Source organism: Arachis ipaensis, chromosome B9, assembly GCF_059453495.1.
Source record: "Arachis ipaensis isolate K30076 ecotype BB chromosome B9, ASM5945349v1, whole genome shotgun sequence".
Taxonomy (NCBI): Eukaryota; Viridiplantae; Streptophyta; class Magnoliopsida; order Fabales; family Fabaceae; genus Arachis; species Arachis ipaensis.
The window spans coordinates 23,025,327-23,045,871 of NC_142444.1; the positions used below are offsets into that span (position 1 = coordinate 23,025,327).

Genomic DNA, 20,545 nt, shown 5'->3' on the forward strand with positions numbered 1-20,545 from the left:
CTGAAGACTTCGGTAGGAATCCCTCCTGCTACTCCTCACGAGGAGGAGACTCAACAAAGCTTTGCCCACGAGTCTTCAGCTCGGAATCCGTTTCAGGACGAGGAGGGGAGACAATAGCTCCATCAACAACAATCTTGTCGGGATAGAGAGGAGAAAGGTCCAAGTCAGGAGCGATAACTCCGACCTGCTCCTTAAACACCCTCCAAGCCTCCTCTGAGCTCTCAACAATGGAATCCTCTAGCTCCTGATAAGCTTTCCGATTTGACTCCAGCTGCCTTTGAAGATCAATATTTTTAGAAAAGACCCTGACGTAATTTTTCTCCGCCTTCTCCTTCAAGCCCTCCGCCATGGCACACTGACCCATTAGCTTCTTCTCCCTCTCTTGAAGCCGGGCTAGCTCATCCTTCAGCCAGGTAACCTCCCCCTGAAGTCGCTTCTCCTCCTCTTGATAAAGGACAATCCTCCCCTGAAGCTCTTCCATAGTTTTTTGGGAAGATCCCAAAGAACTCAAAGGAGTTTTGTCCAAAATATCAAGAAGAGCAGTGCAGACTCCAGTAGTTCGAACACCCCCCCGAACCAAAATTTGAAGATGATTTCGAAGGGAAGCATCATCCTTAGCAATCTGGCTATGAGGAAAGATGTGCTTCCGGACAAACTTAGGACCATCGAAGTTGGCCTCCCTAGAAGGAGAAGAGCCAGTCTCCGAGGTCTCGCGTTTCTTTTTCTCGGGTTCGGAGAGAGGTCGGACTTGGGGGATAGGGGCAGGAGGAGGGAGAGGAGAAGAGGCAGAGGTTACCATAACTGGCGAGAGGATGTCCCCGAATCATGAGGAGGAGGAGGAGGAATGCCAGCAGATCCAGCCTTCGCAGCATCAGCTTGGGCCCGATCCTTCATCTTGGCCTCTTGGACCTTCTGATAGGCAGCGCTGGATCCACTCTTCACTATTTCTAAAAGGAAGAAATAAAAAAGCAATCAGTTTACAAATCGAAAAACATCCTAAGTCGGAAACCTTCAGAAGCAACTATAAAAAGCAAAAACTACCTAGTTGGGTTCGCACAAAGCTCGGAGAACCCAGAAAAAATTTCTTAGTGTCCAGATTAGGAGCTCTCCCCCAAGCCTCCCGGAAAAATCCCACAATGGCCTCCTCAACCTCGTTCAAGTCATCCAGGCCATACTTCTCAACAGGGGAAGCCTCCAACCAATAAAGAAGAAATTGGGGTTCATGGTTATCACTTAAGAAAAAAGGATGATGGCCCTCTACGGCTTGGACCCTAAGGAAAAAGTTTTTGAAGTCATGGAAGGATTCATCAACGATCGAAAAGACCTTCCGTCCCTGAATAGCTCGGAAGGATACCCACTGTTGTTTATTATTTTAGGCACTAAATGGTTTGGTCAGATGGAAAAGATAGAAAAAGATCTTTAAAGAAGTTGGAAAGTCTAGCTCTCGGCTGACAAGTTGGTAAATTTTCATGAAACCCCAAGAGTTGGGGTGGAGCTGAGTAGGAGCAACTTGACAGTGCGATAGTACTTCTATTTCAAAATCAGAAAAGGGGAAGAAAACCCCCAGGCGGGTAAAAACACAATCATACATAAAGAAAAAATGAGGGTCAAAATTAGCAACCCTCCCGCAACAAACCCAGTCTTCAGGACCCGGGGCCACCAACTCGTATTTAGGCTCATCGGCCTCTAAACTACAGATCCTATGGTGAGTGCGAAGTTCGGTAAGGTAGTCGGTGTCTACTAAAGACTTTTCCTCCAACACAGAATCATCTACCTATCTCGAATGGGACTCAGGGATATATGAAGACATTTTCTCCAACAAAAAAGTAGGTATAAAGGTGATAAGACCTACAAAGAAAAATAAAAAGTCATCAAAATAGGAATCCCAAAAGACAAGACAGCCTCCCTCCAAACGGCAAAGTAAAGAAAAGAACTACCAGACCAACAAATAAAGATACTAACATCTCGCATTACAAACAAGAAAACAATAAAAGTACGAAAATCTCCTCAAACGCACGAACACACAGAGATAAAACACTACACAAATGACAGGAGAAGGTAAAGGAAGGACTAACCTTTCTCTGTAGACTTGAAGAGGAGTAGTGTAGACTTGAAGAGGAGTAGTCGCAGCAGCAATGAAGCACCCCAAGAAGGAAGGTTAGAGGGATTTCTTTTGAATAAGAAAGAACGAGAGTGCAGGCAAGAAGCTTCAGAGACGAAAGAAAACAAAGAAAAGAGAGGGAAGAGTATTTATAACATGCCAGGGGCACAATGGTAAATTGACGTGGTCATTAAAGAAACGCGCCGTTACCAATGTAACTGCCCCCACGTGTAAATACGAAACCCCAAACGGACACGACGTTTGATTAGACACGACGGTTGAGAACTTTGAAATCACGTCGGTTCTAAACTCATAAGCAAAGAGATCAGACTCGAGGAGGGGCACTGTTCATATCCTGTCCCAATACTGTGGTCAAGGTCCAAGTAAGACAAAAAGGCCCAGCCCAAAGGTTGGCCCCACCGCCTAACCGACCTCTTAGGAAAGAGGTCGGGTTCGACATAAGCTCCTCCCCAAAGAGGTCGGATTCGAGATAATCTGGCAGATAACACTTATTCAAATAAGTAACTGCCCCTAAAATCTCTCATCCACTTCCAGAAGCGATATCTCAACAATCCTAAGATAAAGGGACGGTTATCCACCTTCAGAAGTGGAACTACTCCAACGGTGGTTATTGGATCACCACTATAAATACACTGACACCCTTCATATATCTCTAAGTTCCAATATACTCTAAACCTGCTAAACCCCTTGCTAACTTAAGTATCGGAGTGTCTTTGTAGGTACCACCCCCCATTCTCCAAACACATAACTCGGACGGCGGCTCCCGAACGTGAACAAGTCGGAGACCACCTTCCATTGACGCTTGGGCCAATCCTTCAAGTCCAATCCATCTATTTCAGGTTACCTATGTAACACCTAGGGTTTTTCACATAAGACAATTTGAAAACGGAACACTCTAATATATAGATTGAAGTTGTATAGAGAGAGTATAAATTCCTTTTATAATTATTTTTAATTATTTTATTAATGTTTAAAATGTAGGTCTTAGTTTTTTCAATCCCTCTTTCATCGCATAAAAAGAAAAATATGTAAACTTATATCTTTACTATATAATTCAACTTTGAAAAAATACCTTGGCCTCCCAGTTAAATGGGGAATATCAAAGTACAAATTTTTGAAATGGATGGAGAAAAATGTTGTTGGGAAGACAAAAGACTAAAAAGTATGGATGAATATGGATCAGATTCAGTCTGCATCTCTGTGGTGTTATTCAAATCAGATCCAAAAATTGAGAAAAAGAGATCCGATCCGCAAGATTATCGAATCAAATCTGATCTGTACACTAATAAAATCCGGTTGTGAATTTTAGGTAAATCTAAAAAAATAAATAAAAATATAAATAATTAGAGAAACACCCAAAATAGTCATTGACAATTATCTCGAAAGACAATGAGATCTTTGATAAAAAAAATTCAGTCCAACTCCTAACAATTACCTTCAAAGGACAACGAAGTCTCTGTACCAAAAAATTTTGGCATAGAAACTAATCAATAAAAAAAAATCAAGAATGATTGAGTTTTTTTTTTTTTTTTCTTGAGATATCCTCGTCATTTTGCTGTAATTGTGAGGGGCGAGTTGAGATTCACTCAAATAATTATAACCTAATCAGTCATAATCCCATTTTCCTTTCCCCTCCCAATCGGCGCTCCCCCTTACTGCCTTACTCGCTCTCTTCACGGTCACCGACCATTACTGCCCATCATCTGTGTTGTGTTGTTGGCGTCGTTGGAATCGTCGCTTACCTCACTGCCTCTCCTCAGTTGCCAGAATCGAAGCCCACTTCACTTCCTCTGCTCACTTCCCTGATTCTCCATCGCGTGTGTTCCTCGTTGGCACCATGTCGATTCTTATCTTCTCCGTTGCCTGTGTTCCTTGATGAAAGTCCAACCGGCGGAGACAGCGGCATCTCCCTCGCACCGGCGTCCCTGCCTTTCTCTCCCTCACGTCTCTCTCTCCCTCAAAACTCGGATAGAAGTCTAACCAAGAGCCCAGAAAGCACCGGAATCACCGGCGGCGACGACGACTCGGCTCTCCCTCTCACGTAGCTTTCTCTCTCGTAGCGCAACGCAGAGCCCAGAAAGCACCGGCGGCGACAAGGCGGCAAGGCGAAGGCGTCTCCCTCTTTCACAGCCCTCCCTCTCGTCCTTGGCTCTCTCTCCCTCACAGCTGCGAAGGCGGCAAGGCGCGCTCGTCTCTCCTCTCTCAGTTCTGCGGACGGCTGTGAGGTGCTCCTGTTCTCTGCCGGAAAGGTCCTTGTCTGGTAAGCTATTTGTTTATTTATCTTAATTTTTCTTTTATTTTTCTGTTTGTGAGAGGGATGATTGATACTTTGATGATTCTGTTCTCTGTTTGGGGAGAGACATTTGATGATTCTCTTATTGTTATTGATTGTATGTTATAGATTTGCTGATTAATGTTATTGATTACTGATTTAAGTGATTATTGATTTAGATATTATGTTATTAATACAAGCGATAGTTAATGAATGTTAAATAAGAAAGTTTGGGCTGTTTGAGTTGATTTTTTATTGTCTCAGCAAGTTGTACATCACTAAAGAAATTGGTCTCAAATCTTGTTTTGGCAAGCAATTAATTTTGTTAATTTTTAAATGCAAGACAAACAACAAGCTACAATAGCATAGACCAGGTTATGATGTGCTAGAACCAAAATGCTATGAAAAATAAAGAATTGCAACAAAAGTACAATAATACGTAGGAGTTCTAATTAGAAAAGTGAGGAGAAAAAAATAAATATGAATTTAACATCTCATTTTTGAAGTTTAAACATTTCTGAAATTTAAACTAACAAGTTTCACAAAAGGCATCATTAGCTAAACTCCCTTCCCTTAGTCATCCTTCTTAAAAACATTCTTTTCTAGTGGACTCGCAGAAGGTGCTGACTTAATAGATATACAGTAATGTAACTTCATCTGTGATGATCCTAAGCCTTTTGTAGATCCTCATTCATTAAAAACTAGAGTGCTCTCCCACGTGATAACACAAAAACTCTTCAAATAAAGTCAAATATCTGCACGTTAGCACTCAGCAGAAGATGTGAAGAAAGCATATTCCTTTGCATTACCAGTGATGAGTTATAAAAATCAAGAGAACAAAACTCAAGCTTCTTGGACTAAGAAAGGTGACTTTGCCGCCTCAACATTATCATTGGCTTTGGAAGCAATGAAAAACTGTGGTTAACTTGCTACACAACCTCAGGTCAAATCTAGTAAAAGCTCCATCATGAAAATAGTGTAGAAATCTCCTCTTCCATTCACCTGCTATTATATCCTCTTGCTTTATCCTTGTTGGGTTTATTGATAGTATGGTGCTCTAGGAGAAAATTACAATATTATCTAATTTGGTGGACATGAATCATACCATACAAGCAAAGATGAAATTATATTGCACAATTGAGTGTTGACATCAAAATTGTATCATGTTTCGAGGTATTGTCTGTCAAACATTTGATGCACCACAAAGACCACCACTTTGCGTGATAGAGTTAGAAACAATGATTTTACTTGAATCAGCAGTATCTTCATTCCTGATTATCAATTTCAACTATATTGACTCCAGCTTCCTTTAACATATTTCCTCCCTCAGTTTAAATTGTAGTAGCATTAGGTTGCTTCATTTCTTGCATTCTTATTAGATCTGAGATTCTTCTAGCAGCAACGTAAATGATAGAAATCAGGAATGAATCTATAGGATGCTTTGTATAAATGTTGCTTAGCACATCTTTCACACATTCCCCCAATTTAACATCACCATAGACTCGGCACGCAGAAAGCAATGTACGGTATGCAGTTACGTTGCCCTTAATAGGCAAGCTTTCAAGTAGTTTGTGCGCTTCATGTAGCATCCCTGCTCGACCCAGAAGATCAACCAGAGATCCATAATATTCAACTCGTGGCGAAAAGCCATATCTGCAAACCATGCTCGTAAAAATTTCCATCCCCTTAATTACATATCTTTACCCTTCATCCTCTCAAATATGTCGGTAGCCTCGTCTAGAAAGCCACATTTGGCATATGCATCAACAGGTGCTGCTCCAAGAACTGCATCCAGCTCTAGTTTCTCCTCTTCATAAAACTAGTAACATATCGTACTACTTGCATAGATCCGGAAGCAGGGCAACCCGAAAGCAACCCAACTAAGGTAGAAGAATTAGGTTTAAGACCTTCAAGTTTCATTTGTTGCAGGAATTTCATTGCTTCTCCAAGCAGCCAATTTCTTGCATACTTGCCAATCAAGCAGTTCCACAAAATAACATCTTGTTGAGCAACACCATCAAAAACTCGATGCGGTAAATAGATACGACCCATTCTTGCATAGAGAGCAACCAATGCAGTAAGAACATTTAAATTATAACCAAGACCAAGTCGGATATAGTAACCATGGATTCACTTGCCTCCAAGAAAACTCCGCATGTCAGCAGCTGCCGACAAAAGACATAATGCAGTTGCAACACTCGCTTCAACCCTGTAGCAATGCATCTTCCGAAACAAATGAAAGGACAGCTGAGGCTAAGAAGCAAGAAGTGGCCAGCCATCAAAGTGTTCCATGAGACCGAGTCATTTCGTTGGCAAAATTAATCAAACAGGTTGTGTGCATCTCCAAGTCTCCTGGAAACACAGTAGAGATGCAAAAGGGTATTCCTAAAATCAAGAAAAAAAAGCAGAGTTCTAGACCTGAGCGTAAGGCCATGAAGGCCCCGCCCAAAGACAAGGTTGGAAAGCCTAGCACAAGCCTTGATGACGCTGATGAAAGAGAAGCGGTCGATGAGAATTGGGCGATTCCTAAGTTGGGTGAAAAGGGGCAAGGCCTTGGCAGGGGAGTTGCTGATGGAATATCCCTTAAGCATAGTGTTGAACATGAAAAGATTGGAATTCGGAGCAGAATTGAAAATGGAGGCAGCATAGTGGACATGTGAGATTGAAGCTGTGAGGAGCTTGTTGAGATGGAAAGGAAGGTTGATGAGTGCTGTTTTGAGTATAAAGGCGTGAATTTGAGGAATGTGGGATTGGGTTTTGCACGATGATTCCAAGAAAAGAGCTACCTTGTGATGCAAATGCAATGCTGGAACACCCTCTTTCATTAGCCACAATCAGTAAATGAAGTTACTTACCAAATCGACTCAATAATGAGGGAAGGAGGAGTTGGGGGAATGCGGAAGGAACCAAGATGTTCAGCCGGCAGTTCTAGTGGCCCTTGTTGGTCTTGGTCTCTCTCAAGTCCTCTAGCATAGCACACAATTATATTTAATTAGTTATGAATTTTTTATTCATTTGAATTTCTTAACTCAGTCAAAAACTTTACTACCTTTAAGTAGATGAGAGACTTTATCATTAGAAAGTAAAAGGTGTTTCTAATGATGCTGACTTGCTGCTAAAAGTAAAATAAAATAAGAAGGATGACTAAGGAAATGGATTTTAGCTCATATGCCTTTTGTGAAACTTGTTAGTTTAAACTTCAAGAATGTGCTGTTGAATTCATGTTTATTTTCTTTCTCCTCTCTTTTCTAATTGGAACTCCTATGTGTTATTGTACTTTTGTTGCAATTCTTTATTTTTCATAAAATTTTGGTTCTGGCACATAACCTTGTCTATGCTATTGTAGCTTGTTGTTTGTCTTGCATTTAAAAATTAACAAGAATAATTGCTTGCCAAAACAAGATTTGAGACAAATTTCTTTAGTGATGTATAGCTTGCCATATTATTTTTCAATGTTTGGGAGACAATAAAAGATAAACTCAAACTTGTCTTATTTAGCATTCATAAATAAAGTAACTAAGTTTGGGCTGACTTTTTATCATCTCCCTAGCATTACTGTTTTCATCTACTTATAAGTAGTAAAGTTTATGGATGAATTAAGAAATTCGAATGAATGAAAATTTAATAAATAATTAAATTTGATTGTGTGTTGCGCTAGAAAAGTTGAGAGTGACCAAGACCCAGAAAGGCTACTAGAATTGTAGGCTGAACATCTTGGTTCTTTCGCATTCACCCAACTTCTTCCCTCATTATTGGGTTGATTTGGTGAGCAACTTCATTTATTGATTGTGGCTAATGAAAGAGGGTGTTCCAGCATTGCATTTGCATCACAAGGTAGCTCTTCTCTTGGGATCATCATGCAAAACCCAATCCCACATTTCTCAAATTCACGCCTTTATGCTCAAAACCGCACTCATCAACCTTCCCTTCCCGCTCAGCAAGCTCCTCGCAGCATCAATCTCACACATCCACTACGCTGCCTCCATTTTCAATTCTGCTCCAAACCCCAATCTTTTCATGTTCAACACTATGCTCAGAGGATATTCCATCAGCAACTCCCCTGCCAAGGCCTTGCCCCTTTTCAACCAACTTAGGAACCGCCCAATTCTCATTGACCGCTTCTCTTTCATCACTGTCATCAAGGCTTGTGCTAGGCTTTCCAACCTTGTCTTTGGGCGAGGCCTTCATGGCCTTGCACTCAGGTCTGGAACTCTGCTTTTTCTTGATTTCAGGAATACCCTTTTGCATTTCTACTGCGTTTCCAGGAGACTTGGAGATGCTCACAACCTGTTTGATGAATTTCCCCAACGAAATGACTTGGTCTCATGGAACACTTTGATGGCTGGCCACCTTCTTGCTTCTCAGCCTGAGCTGACCTTTCATTTGTTTCGGAAGATGCGTTGTTGCGGGGTTGAAGCGAGTGTTGCAACTGCATTGAGTCTTTTGTCGGCAGCTGCTGATATGCAGAGTTTTCTTGGAGGCAAGTGTCTTCATGGTTACTATATCCGACTTGGACTTAGTTCTAATTTGAATGTTCTTACTGCATTGATTGATCTCTATGCAAGAATGGGTCGTATCTTTTTGGCACATCGAGTTTTTGATGGTGTTGCTCAGAAGGATGTTATCCTATGGAACTGCTTGATTGGCAAGTATGCAAGAAATGGGCTGCTTGGAGAAGCAGTAAAATTGCTGCAGCAAATGAGTCTTGAAGGTTTTAAACCTAATTCTTCTACTTTAGTTGGGTTGCTTTTGGGTTGCCCTGCTTCCGGATCTATGCAAGTAGTACGATATGTTACTAGTTTTATGGTAGAGGAGAAACTAGAGCTGGATACAGTTCTTGGAACAGCACTTGTTAATGCATATGCCAAATGTGGCTTTCTAGACGAGGCTACAGACATATTTGAGAGGATGAAGGGTAAAGATATGAAAGCATGGACAGCCATGATTTCAGGTCATGGAATTCATGGCCAGCCGACTAATGCTGTTAAGCTTTTCAACAGGATGGATAATGAAGGGTTTAGACCAAATGAGGTTACATTCTTGGCAGTTCTCAGTGCTTGTAGCCATGGAGGGCTTGTAATTGAGGGGATGGAAATTTTTAAGAGCATGGTTTGCAAATATGGCTTTTCACCACAAGTTGAACATTATGGATCTCTCATTGATCTTCTAGGTCGAGCAGGGATGCTACATGAAGCGCACAAACTAATTGAAAGCTTGCCTATTAAGGGCGATGCAACTGCATGGCGTACATTGCTTTCTGCTTGCCGAGTCTATGGTGATGTTAAATTGGGGGAATGTGTGAAAGATGTGCTAAGCAGCATTTATACAGAGCATCCTACAGATTCACTCCTGATTTCTGGCATTTACGTTGCTGCTGGAAGAATCTCAGATCTAATAAGATTGCAAGAATTGAAGCAAACTAATGCTGTTACAGTTGAAACTGATGGAGGAAATATGTTAAAGGAAGCTGGAGTCAGTATAGTTGAAATTGATAATCAGGGATGAGGATATTGATGGTTCAAGTAAAATCACTGGCTCTAACTCTATCACGCATAGTGGTGGTCTCAATACCTCGGGACATGATACAGTTTTGATGTCAACACTCAATTGCGCAATATGACATTTCTGCAATATGTTTAGTTTGCATTTCAATCTTTCACAATTTAATTGGGAATTCTATATCATTTGATATTTTTCTTGTTCATACTTCACATTCTCAAAGTTAATCAGCTGCTATTTTGGATTGGTAAATTGCTTCTGGTCTTAATCTCCCGTTACCAATCATTCTTTCAAGCATTTCATTAGTGCGCGAGTATATTTTAGTTATTTTTCTATCACTAGTGGTTACTCTAATGATGACAAGTTATGATAGTATTGTATTGTCTATTTATATGGTAATATAACATGCTGGCTCTTATTATATCTATTTATATTGCTTGCTGAAAATTGAATTTACCATAATTTGATACTCACCAGCAATCTAGGTAACAGGGCAATCATGTTCTGCAGAAGTCAAATTTATACTAGAATTGCTTCCTCTGCAGCATTATGAATTTATAGCTTTTCTTGTTAGCTTTTCCCCCCTTTTCTATTTTTGTTGTTGTTATCATGAAATAAAAGACAGCACTGTTTGTTTGGAAACACTAATTGCATTTGCATCTTGAAGGAGTTTAAAATCGAGGTTTAATCAAATAGTATTTACTTTTTGCATATTGAAGATTGATTGCTAAACTGCTATATAATGAAGTTGCACCAACATCACAAATATTGGCAGAGAATGTATGAGTTGAGACTGCCAATAAATTTGTTTAAATGAAATTAAGTCTTTTGCTCTTCTTATTAATTATGTTTCTTTCCTATATATTGACATGTGTACAAAAATGCTTACTTACTCCATTTTAATTATAAATATACTCATCTTAGTGCTTTAGTCTTGTCAAAAACCAATAGATGAAAGTATGAAACTGAATTTTATTGACTTTACTTTCTTTTTCTCTAACTCCAACCATTTACTATAGTAAGTTTTGAACTTTTGATGCAAATAAGTATTTTTTGTTCATCTCTTGACATGTTGCTTCCTTATTTTGCTTCATTGGCAGGGATTCTTATATGGTCGTCTTATTATTATTAAATCTCAAAAATACATAATAATGCAAACTTGCACAGCTTCACTGGGAACATCATCTTCCGGTGGTATTGCTTCATCTGATGAAGCCTCTGAGAGGATCAAATCAGGCTTCATTCACTTCAAGAAAGAGAAATGAGTTAGTAACTTAAGCACTTACCGCTGTTTCTCTTTATTCAAATTCTTTCCTTTCATTTCTTATACCTTAAGCTTTCTCATTTTCTCAATTGTTCCACAGCGAAAACCTTGCTTTGTATGTAAACTTGCCAAAGGACAATCCCCCAAGATACTTTTCTTTCTTTTTCTAATAATTTCAACTTTTTTTTTTTCTTTTAATTAATTTTTTTTCTATTTTTGATTTTTTGCTAATGTCTGATTTTGATTTTTGAATTTTATTGTTTTTTTAAAGACAAGCTGAGGCGGATGCTGGGAGGATTGGTGTTGGTGTTACCAGCAAGGCACAGAGCATCTTTGATGCTTTGTCCAAAACGTAAGTTGCATTAGATGTTATTGAATTTAGGTCAGCTCTTTTTGGATCACATTGTAGCTTGGATTTTGAACCATTTTTGCATTTTATACTGTTATTTTATCACTGAAAAATAAGTTCCATTTCTTAGTTTGGTAGTTTATTAGTACTATCGCAGGATTCTAATGTTTAGTTTTCTGTCAGGATTTTCAATCCTTCCTATGTTGTTTTTCCTGCATGACATGATTTTTAGGTGGAAACTGTGTTAGTTGAATGCTCAAACTTTGCTACATACTGATGTAGTCTCGTAGACGCGAGAATTATGCTTCATGTGGTTTTGGCCATGGCCCTATGCCGAGTTGATACTTTGTTGCTAGTTGGTTCTTCGACACTTTAATGGCGCAGCACGTGTTTATAGGCAATACATTAGACCTTTCTATATGAACCCACAACTTTCGCAGCTGCCGCAGATGCCACGAACTTCTCACATGTGGTATGTTCAAAGAAAGAACATATTCAGCAAGCAAGATGATGTTTTGACTGTGGCTGAGAGATACATGGAAGAGCATGGACAGAAGCCTTTGAAAGACTCATAAGCAGGGTAACAAATATTTGCTATGTTGTGCACACTACATGATTCACAACTTTCTCACCCTTTAGCTTAGGTAATGCAAAATTTATAAAATTTTTATATTTAGCTATTTTAGCATTAGTCAGAAAAAGGATTCAATCTTAAAGAAATAATACGCACATTGAAAAATTATAATCATAAGAGAAGATGGCTAAATAATACTGATATTACTTTATTCTAGAGTATATTATATTTACGTCATCGATTTTTCTAATGATATACAGATTTAGCACTATCTCTGTCAAAACTCAAAGACTTCACAGGGAGGAAGACGCTTACAGTGATCAAATAATGTACTATATGTTATTTGTAATATTGCATATGGAGGTTGATTGTCAAATTCAGTTTTGGTTATTCAAGCATTTTGGAACAATAGGCCACTAGAAATTATTGTAGTTAACGTATCATGTGCTAGAATACTTGGCTTAGTTGGCTAACTTGATTGTTTATTTAATTATTAAATATATTCTCATTTTAGTTTTATTTCAATTTTTCATTGTGAATTGGATGAAAACAGCGGTAACTAGAATCTGGTTAATTTATATATATTTTTTTCCATACAAATACAGGTTTATTGGAAAGGAAAAATATAAAAAAAAAATCTGTCACAGTTACTGAAAGAAAAATGATTTATTGTTATAGAAGGATCTTCTGTCGGTAATTTGGTAACTTTGCCAAATTTTGAAACCCTGTTTTCGGCAGAATTTTTGTCGGTAATAAGCTAAAATCTGTCGATATTTTTTTGACAAAAAAAAAAGTCGGTAAAAAGTTATTGACAAATCTTTTACCGCTTTTTAATTTACATATGGAGCCAAGGATGGTGTAGAACTCTGATATGGGGGTGAGAAGAGCTTTACAAAAATGTGGTGTCAGGGACGAACTACTCGGACCCTCCGAGTTCCACACACAAAATGCACGGTCCGAGTAGCGTGCAGTTGGCGAAGTGAAGGCTGCAACTCGGACCCTCTGAGAACGCCCCAGGTCACGGACCGTCCGATTTCTCTTCAACCTATCGCACGGTCCGAGTTGTTCCAAAAGATGACACGCGTCGCGCTCATGCTTTACCCCGAACGGTGCCCTTGAAACCAACAAAGACCCCTCAACCTTCTCTCTCTCCATCCGAATTCAATTCAGTCTCTCTCACATTTCGCTCTCAGGGTCACCTTCTTCTCCCTTTCTCTGGTTGCTTTGCATGGTGGAGGAGAAACAACCATGCCAAAAAAATATAAGGTTAAAGATGTTGATCGATCTGAACTTCACATTATTCATTATCTCAATGATCCTGATTATGTAAGTTTTTTTAAAATTTTTTAAAATTTTTTTAATTTATTATGTTTATACTTATTAATGTTAGAAATTTAATTATTATGGTTGTTGTGAAAAATGCAGTTAAAGAATATAAATAGAATGATTATTACTAATTTTTTAAAATTTGTTAGATTTTTCAAAATTTTTTTTACAGATTTTTAATTATAAATATTATTATAGTGAAATTCCTTATTATTATTGTGGTCTGAAGACTTCCGAATGTAATAAAAAAAGAGAAGTAAACAGGGAATGGTTACTTATTATATTAATTAAGTGTAGAATGTAGTTTTTATTTTAATTTATAATTAATTTTTAGTATAATTATGTGGTTGGAACGAACGTTAATATTTAAATGTTTTTTTAAACAATTAAATATAACTGTTACTGATGGAGAAGTTGATGTTAATGTTATTGTTATTGTGAGATAGTGTTAATGTTGAATGATTAGTATGATTATTCTAATTAAGGCATGTTAGATTTTTTGTTATGAGAATATATAAATTTTTTTAATTGTCGTAATTATTATTAGCAAGTTAATTATTATCGTTGTTAGAATGAGTGATGGCATATACTGGTTGTTAATATTTTTTATTATTGAGGGAAAAATGTTTAACAAATGAGTCGTTGATATTAAATAAAATTCTAGATGTTGTAATATGGTTGAGAATTTTGATTAGGAATATATGTATTAGTAATGATTTTTATTTGCAGTTGTGAATAATTTTAAGGATTAATTAAATAATTTTAGAAGTTAGAATAATTAGTTATATAAGGATTCAGTAAAATGATTGATGAAGGTAGGTTAGTAATTGTTGTTGTTTATCTGACTAGTAATTTGTTATTTTTTTTTTGTAGAAATTAAGAATATTGACATGTAACCACCCAGTTCCTCCGAATCGGTACAACGATAGGGTTGAGGAGCATCTACGAGTTACCGGTTTCTATCATGTCTCTCAGATTGGGATAGTGCAGTGTCAGAAAGCATTGGTAAATGCTCTAGTCGAACGTTGGCACCCAGACACACATACGTTCCACCTTCCCATTGGTGAATGTTCCGTGACTCTTGAAGATGTGGCTCTAATTCTTGGTCTTCCCACAGATGGTCTTCCAGTTACAGGAATGACAATGAGTAGTTTTGAAGCCATAGAGGCAGAGTGTTTGCTTCAATTTGGCGTTGCACCGCGTAAGGAGGACTGTAGATTTAGCTGCATAAAACTGACCTGACTGCGGAATTTAAAAGAGAATTTAGAATTGACCGATGAAATCAGTATACAAAGGTATGTGAGGTGCCACATTATGTTGCTGATTGGGACGATATTGTTTGGGGATAAGTCTGGGGCAGGCGTGCACTGGAAGTTTCTACCCTTGCTTCGTGATTTTGTCAGTATTGGACAGTATAGCTGGGGATCGGCATGCCTAGCACACCTTTACAGGGCCCTATGTAGGGCATCTCGCTATAACTGTAAGGAAATAGATGGACCACTAACACTTCTGCTCGGTTGGGCTTGGATCCGACTGCCATATCTATCACCGCTTCCTAGAGAACCCCGCAGCTTTCCACTAGCAAATAGGTAATATTATGTTACAATGTACCCGTTTATTGATAATTAAGATTCAGTTGAGCTAATTGAAAATATCATATTAGGTGGCGTAACTGGGAGCGTGGTGACCGACGATATAGATATCTGAAGTTAGATCACTTTAGGAAGGCCTTTGATGAACTTCAGGAAGGCCAGGTGCGTTTTGATTAAAGAAGTTTTAGTTTCGGGTTTAGGGTCTTTGACAAAACTATGCTGCATTGTTGTTGTTATTTGAATTGTGGGTTTTAATCATGAGTTTCCTTTATTTTTCCAGTTTGTCTGGGTTGCTTATGCTGTGGATCGTGTGGATCCGAACATAATTCCTCCTGAAATCTACATGCAATCGGTTGTATGGAGCGCTACAGTTTCGTTGGTGTCCTTTGAATGTATCGAGTGGCACGCCACCAATAGGGTCAGGCGCCAGTTTGGTTTCGTTCAGGGAGTACCTACTCAGGAGCAGAATCTGGATAAGGCGCATGGGGAGGTTCTGACTGGTCCGAAGAATCTTAACTGGGTCACAGCACCGAGTCATTCAATTTGGGTGATGCATTGGACAAACATGTATCACTACATTCTTTCTGAGCTTCCCATCCCTTCACAGCATCCATTGGATAGTTACATGAACTGGTACCGATCAAAATTTGGGAACCGCTTATCCTTGTCGAATCTTGTGGGTGAAGATAATGTGGGTAATGAGGATATGGGTGCGGGTAATGATGATATGGATGAGGGTAATCAGGATACCGATGAAGGTAGTCAGGATATGGATGAGGACAATGAAGAACATGAGCCACATATTTCACTTCCAAATCCGCTTCCACAAGAACAACCTCAGTCCTCAAATCCGTTTGTACCTCAGACACAATTCACCCCATCATTTCCAATGCAGCAACAATATTGGGGTATGTCACAGTTTGAGACAGGCGAAGGAGGTTCTTTTAGCCAGTTGCTTGGGTTCATGGCTACGGATGCCGCACAATCACAATATGGCCATCAGCCTGAGTTCATGCCAGGCAGGTATTCGTTGGATGCGAGGTATCCAGGCCATACCTCATCCGTTGCTTCCGGGGGGTTCGTATCTATTGATGACTCTAGTAGAAGTGAGGGTGGACGCGGTGTTCTCAATACTCAGAATCCTAACCGTCTTAACATGGGACTCATTGAGGAAGACACTAACACACTCGAACAAGAAACCGATGCTTATCTAGCAGACGACCCGGATGACGAGGCCGATGGTGAGGATGATGAAATTGAAGAGTTCGATGAGGATGAAGAATCTCGCAATGATGGTATTATGTTAACTATTTTGCTTTACATATTCGACAAGTTCTTTTTTTTTTTTTTTGTTTTCATACATAGCATCTTTGTGAGTGTGTTATCCTACTTGAATTGTGGTATCTATGTTGGTAATGAATATGGAATGTGCTGTATATACTTGTTTACTCAAAATTATATACATGTCAGGCAGACACTCCGGAGGACAACGTCAAAGGTTACAATCTGAGGATTGATCCGCCACGTCGGAGTGCCAATCGCTTCACTCCTTCTGTCTTCAAAAAAGCGGCCAAGAAATGCAAGAACTTTGTGAAGGATGTAAAGTGGGCGATGAGAAAGTAGTTGTGGAGTTATGTTTAGAGTAATTTGTATGTGTTGGACTTTGTATTAAGTAATTTGTATGTGTTGGATTCTGTATTGAGTAATTTGTATGTGTTGGACATTATGTATTAATTAGTTAGACTATGGTAAGTTTATATTGTATGTTTATTATCATCATGTTGTAAGGAACTTTTTGATGTATTAACCATCTGGGGTGTGTAATAATGTCTCATAAAATCTTAATATGTTCAGACAGATATTGATGTATCAATGTATCAAGCAACATATTATATAATGCTACAGATATGTGATAATACTAGATTGTCATAATTTATAAGGTTACATATAGCAGGTCATGAATTTGTGATAACTCAGATTGCTCATTCAGGTTATATTATACAACACCATCTTAAACCTATGAACCTAGGGGGCATCTCTGTTGGTATTTGAACCAGCTGCCTGACGGCATCTGCTACGACTATGTCCCTCAGCCCCACATAGCGTACATCGCCTGGGACAACGTAACATCCGCGTGTCCATCTCATTCAAAAAGCGCGTCATCCTGGGCCGACCTTTCGTGACCCGTCTCAGGTACGGATTTGGTATGAACCGAGGTCCATTATAAGCTGGCCATGTGGTAGGATTGCCTAGTGGCCGAAACCTTGCTCGGTACACCCGCCGCACTTGGTCCATCTTATACACATCATGCATATATAGTTGCCAATCCAGTCGCTGGTTGGCACAACATGCGAACACATGTCTGCATGGGATCCGGTCCACCTGGAACTCACCACAGTCACATCGAAGGCCACGTAGATCAACTGCAAACTCTAGCCCGCTCGTCATCTCACGAACCTCAAACACCTCATTTTGGCGGTCAAAGCAACTAACCTGGATGTTTCCTGATGCAAGTTGGTTTGCATGCAACTTCGAGGTCACGATATCAGAAAACATATGGCCAGCATTGATCCGGGCTTCCGCCTCCGTTCTTTTTCGGGTGAACAACTCCTTTAGTCTGTAGAATGTTGCCTTCACAAGAGCAGTAATCGGGAGATTGCGTGCACCCTTCAAAACTGAATTGATGCACTCCACTAGATTTGTCGTCATGTGACCCCATCGGTACCCACCATCGAAGGCCAATGCGTACTGTTCGCGAGAAATTCGGTTTAACCAATTTGTGTACGCTTCGCCACGTTCCCGTAACTGCTGGTAACGCACTTCGTACTCCCGCACCGTCCTTGAATATCCTGGTATATCACAACATATAGAGAGAAAAGTAATGGAGGTCAATAGAATTATTTAAGGAAGAATCTATTAATTATTTGCTTAAATTGAATAAATGGTTACCGATGTTGACGACCAATTTTTGGAGGTACGGGGCCTTGAACTTTCTCAGAAAATTCGACTCTATATGCCTGATGCAAAACATATGAAAAGCTCTAGGAGGTGACCAAGCTCCGTTACTGCGTTCCACAGCTGCATTGATGGACTCGTGCCTGTCCGATATTAGACCGACACCATCCCGAGTTACAACATGTTGACGTAGGTTACTAAGGAAAAAATGCCAAGCATCAGAAGTCTCTCCCTCCACAATAGCAAACGCAATCAAGGCGATATTGTTGTTGCCATCCTGTGAAACTGCCACAAGCAAACAACCCTTATACTTTCCGTACAAGTGAGTCCCATCCACCTGGACAATCGGCTTACAATGTCTGAATGCCCTAATACAAGGGTAATAACTCCAAAATACACGATGCAGAACCCGAATATCACCCACCAAGTCATCGCCTTGATATGCAGGCATAGTCTCAAAATGGACGACAGCAGATGGCTCCTTGTGACACATGGCCTCCATCCATATAGGCAACGCTTCATAAGAGGCTTCCCAACCACCAAATATTTTCTCTACTGCCCTTTGCTTAGCCAACCATGCTTTCCGGTAACTCACGGTGTAGTTGAACTTCGATTGCACTTCTGCTATAACCGATTTTACCTTTATGGAGGGGTCAGCCTCAACCAGTGGCTTTATTGCTTCTGCAATTGTGATAGAATCCAGCTTTGAATGGTCCTGTGAAATGGTGGCTCTGGTACAGGTGTGGCTACCATTATACCTCCTTATAACCCAACAGTACTTCCTGCTGATCAAGCTAACCCTGATAACCCAATCACACCCTGACCTATACTGTGTACACTTAGCATAAAATGTCAACGGCTCAGACTCATACACCCGGTAGTCCACGCTTCGTTGTATCGTATACTCTTTTATCGCCTTAATAACAGCTTCTCTGGAACTGAACTCCACACCAATGGCAAATTCACCATCTGCGACAATAGGAACTTCTGCTGCGACAACCACCATTGGAAAAAATTTCATTAATACACAGGTATTTCAAAACCGATTCTAAAGGTAAATCAAATTTCACTGCAACCAGTACGCTATAACTCCAGATTTTGCAACATGTTATTATGTCACTCTAAACAAAATAAGAACATCGGCAACAAATGTAAAAATTAGACCGGACCTCCCGGTTCGACCGGTAAACCAAACAAACCGGATCGGTCCTGTCCGGTTCATAGACTTTGAACCGTACAATGTTTCGAACCTGTTCAAATAATAACGTCCACAAACTCACGCATTTTGTAATAACCATATTATAGAGAATTTAATTATTATTTAAATTATTCATAACTTAATCACCGCATGAATAATTAATGGTAAATAAAAAGTAAATTATTAATAACTCAATCCATGACACCCTAAAAAAACACTAATACCACGATTACGTAACCTGCAGTCATATATTCCGGAAATTCCGGAGCATGCATGGCTTCCAAGTCCAACGCTTGCATGAATGATGGCTCCTCAAACGGCACTTCGTTTGCGAGTGCATTTGCCACTTCTGTCACATCTGGGGCCATAGTTCCGTCGCCTTGATCTTCATCTCCATCTGGACCAACAAATTCGTAGTTGCTTTCGAACTCTTCTTCACTGTCACTATTATACTCTTCCCGTAGAATATTCTGGTCAGCCTCAGATTGTTCAAACTCAACATACAACTCGAGGAACGAGATCTGAGACCGGTTTCCAATATACATTGAAAACATATCCTGCATGCTCGCTTCGTCCGTCACATATTTGGTTTGATACTGGATGAATCCACCAAACACCGGTACGGGATATCTGTATAGAATACAGGATATCTTTCTTGCCTTCTCAGAATTAATCTTTTCACAGATTACACATTTGAGTTCTTCAAATGAGATAACAAAAGGAATAACAACATCTAGTGGATTTTCACAAATAAATTTCACTCCTTCACTCGTTTGTAATAAAATCTGACCAAAATAATGTATTTTTAGTAATACTCTATCACTCATTTTTTTCACTCAACAAAAAAGAAGCATAAGCTTAGCCTTAGCAACTAGATTTTTAAAAGCAAAAGTGAAAAAACCCAGAGAGAAGAGGAGAAGAAGCAGCCGTTCAAGAAGGAGGAAGACGGCACTAAGCTCCCACCAGTTCACTTCACTCTTTTATATAAGCACCCTTAACGAACTCGCACCCTTCGACTAGGTTAAACTGAACGAATGTTTAAAAAAAAAAAGGGAAACGAACTCGGACCATCCGTGTTCCTAATACCCTTCCAGAAAACGTAGGGTCCGATTACATTGTGCCTCAATGCAACTCCTCAACTTTGAACTCGGACCATACGATGTGCAATGAAATTACCTACTAAGAAAATCGTAGGGTCCGATTTCAACCATGCAAAATTTTTCCCTTCCAACACTAATCGGACCGTGCGATTAGTGACTCAAAAATTAAATACAAAGAACACGCACGGTCCGAGTTCCTCTACATCACACTGACAAAAAAACTGTCCCACATATTTGTCTAGTTTCCCACAAGTCCATATCCAGGCATAGCACACACATGGCTTCCATTTCCAT

The 20,545-nt window shown here is 39.5% G+C and overlaps 4 protein-coding genes and 1 pseudogene across 15 annotated transcripts; 3 read left to right on the forward strand and 2 right to left on the reverse strand.

Annotated features, from left to right (window-relative positions):
• Window positions 1–3,750: 3,750 nt before the first annotated feature.
• On the forward strand, window positions 3,751–12,599 carry LOC107617830 (Pentatricopeptide repeat (PPR) superfamily protein). 12 transcript variants are annotated; one of them, XR_015900091.1, is made up of 6 exons: window positions 3,764–4,382; window positions 8,053–10,140; window positions 10,994–11,158; window positions 11,429–11,509; window positions 11,690–12,150; window positions 12,341–12,599. XR_015900091.1 is itself a non-coding variant. In XM_088500424.1 (2 exons), the coding sequence occupies exon 2, from the start codon at window positions 8,190–8,192 to the stop codon at window positions 9,897–9,899; it is 1,710 nt and encodes a 569-aa protein (XP_088356550.1). In that variant the 5' UTR covers window positions 4,022–4,382; window positions 8,053–8,189; the 3' UTR covers window positions 9,900–10,145. The 12 variants fall into 12 exon arrangements, 1 of the variants encoding a protein (XP_088356550.1); XR_015900090.1 differs by having other exon boundaries at window positions 4,022–4,382; window positions 11,258–11,509; XR_015900094.1 differs by having other exon boundaries at window positions 4,022–4,382; window positions 11,258–11,509; window positions 11,739–12,086.
• On the reverse strand, window positions 5,660–7,219 carry LOC107617831 (pentatricopeptide repeat-containing protein At1g26900, mitochondrial pseudogene; annotated as a pseudogene).
• Window positions 12,600–13,328: 729 nt separating the features above from the next.
• Window positions 13,329–15,754, forward strand: LOC107647676 (serine/threonine-protein phosphatase 7 long form homolog). The gene is made up of 6 exons (XM_088498829.1): window positions 13,329–13,406; window positions 14,280–14,619; window positions 14,767–14,995; window positions 15,070–15,160; window positions 15,279–15,693; window positions 15,744–15,754. The coding sequence occupies exons 1-6, from the start codon at window positions 13,329–13,331 to the stop codon at window positions 15,752–15,754; spliced, it is 1,164 nt and encodes a 387-aa protein (XP_088354955.1).
• A 154-nt stretch (window positions 15,755–15,908) lies between these two features.
• LOC110266789 (uncharacterized) lies at window positions 15,909–16,621 on the forward strand. Its single transcript, XM_088498425.1, has 2 exons — window positions 15,909–16,293; window positions 16,464–16,621. Exons 1-2 carry the CDS (start codon window positions 15,909–15,911, stop codon window positions 16,619–16,621), a joined length of 543 nt encoding a protein of 180 aa, XP_088354551.1.
• A 402-nt stretch (window positions 16,622–17,023) lies between these two features.
• Window positions 17,024–19,978, reverse strand: LOC107615216 (uncharacterized). The gene is made up of 3 exons (XM_088497848.1): window positions 19,390–19,978; window positions 17,948–18,940; window positions 17,024–17,847 (listed from the first exon to the last, which is right to left on the reverse strand). Exons 1-3 carry the CDS (start codon window positions 19,976–19,978, stop codon window positions 17,024–17,026), a joined length of 2,406 nt encoding a protein of 801 aa, XP_088353974.1.
• Window positions 19,979–20,545: the final 567 nt, after the last annotated feature.

Bases quoted from the DNA above. Each gene is read 5' to 3' on its own strand.
- LOC110266789 (XM_088498425.1), top strand. From the start codon at position 15,909: ATGTCACAGTTTGAGACAGGCGAAGGAGGTTCTTTTAGCCAGTTGCTT. The intron at 16,294-16,463 runs GTATTATGTTAA...AATTATATACAT, and splicing joins TGAAGAATCTCGCAATGATG to GTCAGGCAGACACTCCGGAG.
- LOC107617830 (XM_088500424.1), top strand. From the start codon at position 8,190: ATGAAAGAGGGTGTTCCAGCATTGCATTTGCATCACAAGGTAGCTCTT.
- LOC107615216 (XM_088497848.1), bottom strand. From the start codon at position 19,978: ATGAGTGATAGAGTATTACTAAAAATACATTATTTTGGTCAGATTTTA. The intron at 18,941-19,389 runs GTTACGTAATCG...TTGTCGCAGCAG, and splicing joins TCCGGAATATATGACTGCAG to AAGTTCCTATTGTCGCAGAT. The intron at 17,848-17,947 runs GTAACCATTTAT...GTGATATACCAG, and splicing joins AAAATTGGTCGTCAACATCG to GATATTCAAGGACGGTGCGG.
- LOC107647676 (XM_088498829.1), top strand. From the start codon at position 13,329: ATGCCAAAAAAATATAAGGTTAAAGATGTTGATCGATCTGAACTTCAC. The intron at 14,620-14,766 runs GTAGATTTAGCT...AGTCTGGGGCAG, and splicing joins TGCACCGCGTAAGGAGGACT to GCGTGCACTGGAAGTTTCTA. The intron at 15,161-15,278 runs GTGCGTTTTGAT...TTATTTTTCCAG, and splicing joins ATGAACTTCAGGAAGGCCAG to TTTGTCTGGGTTGCTTATGC.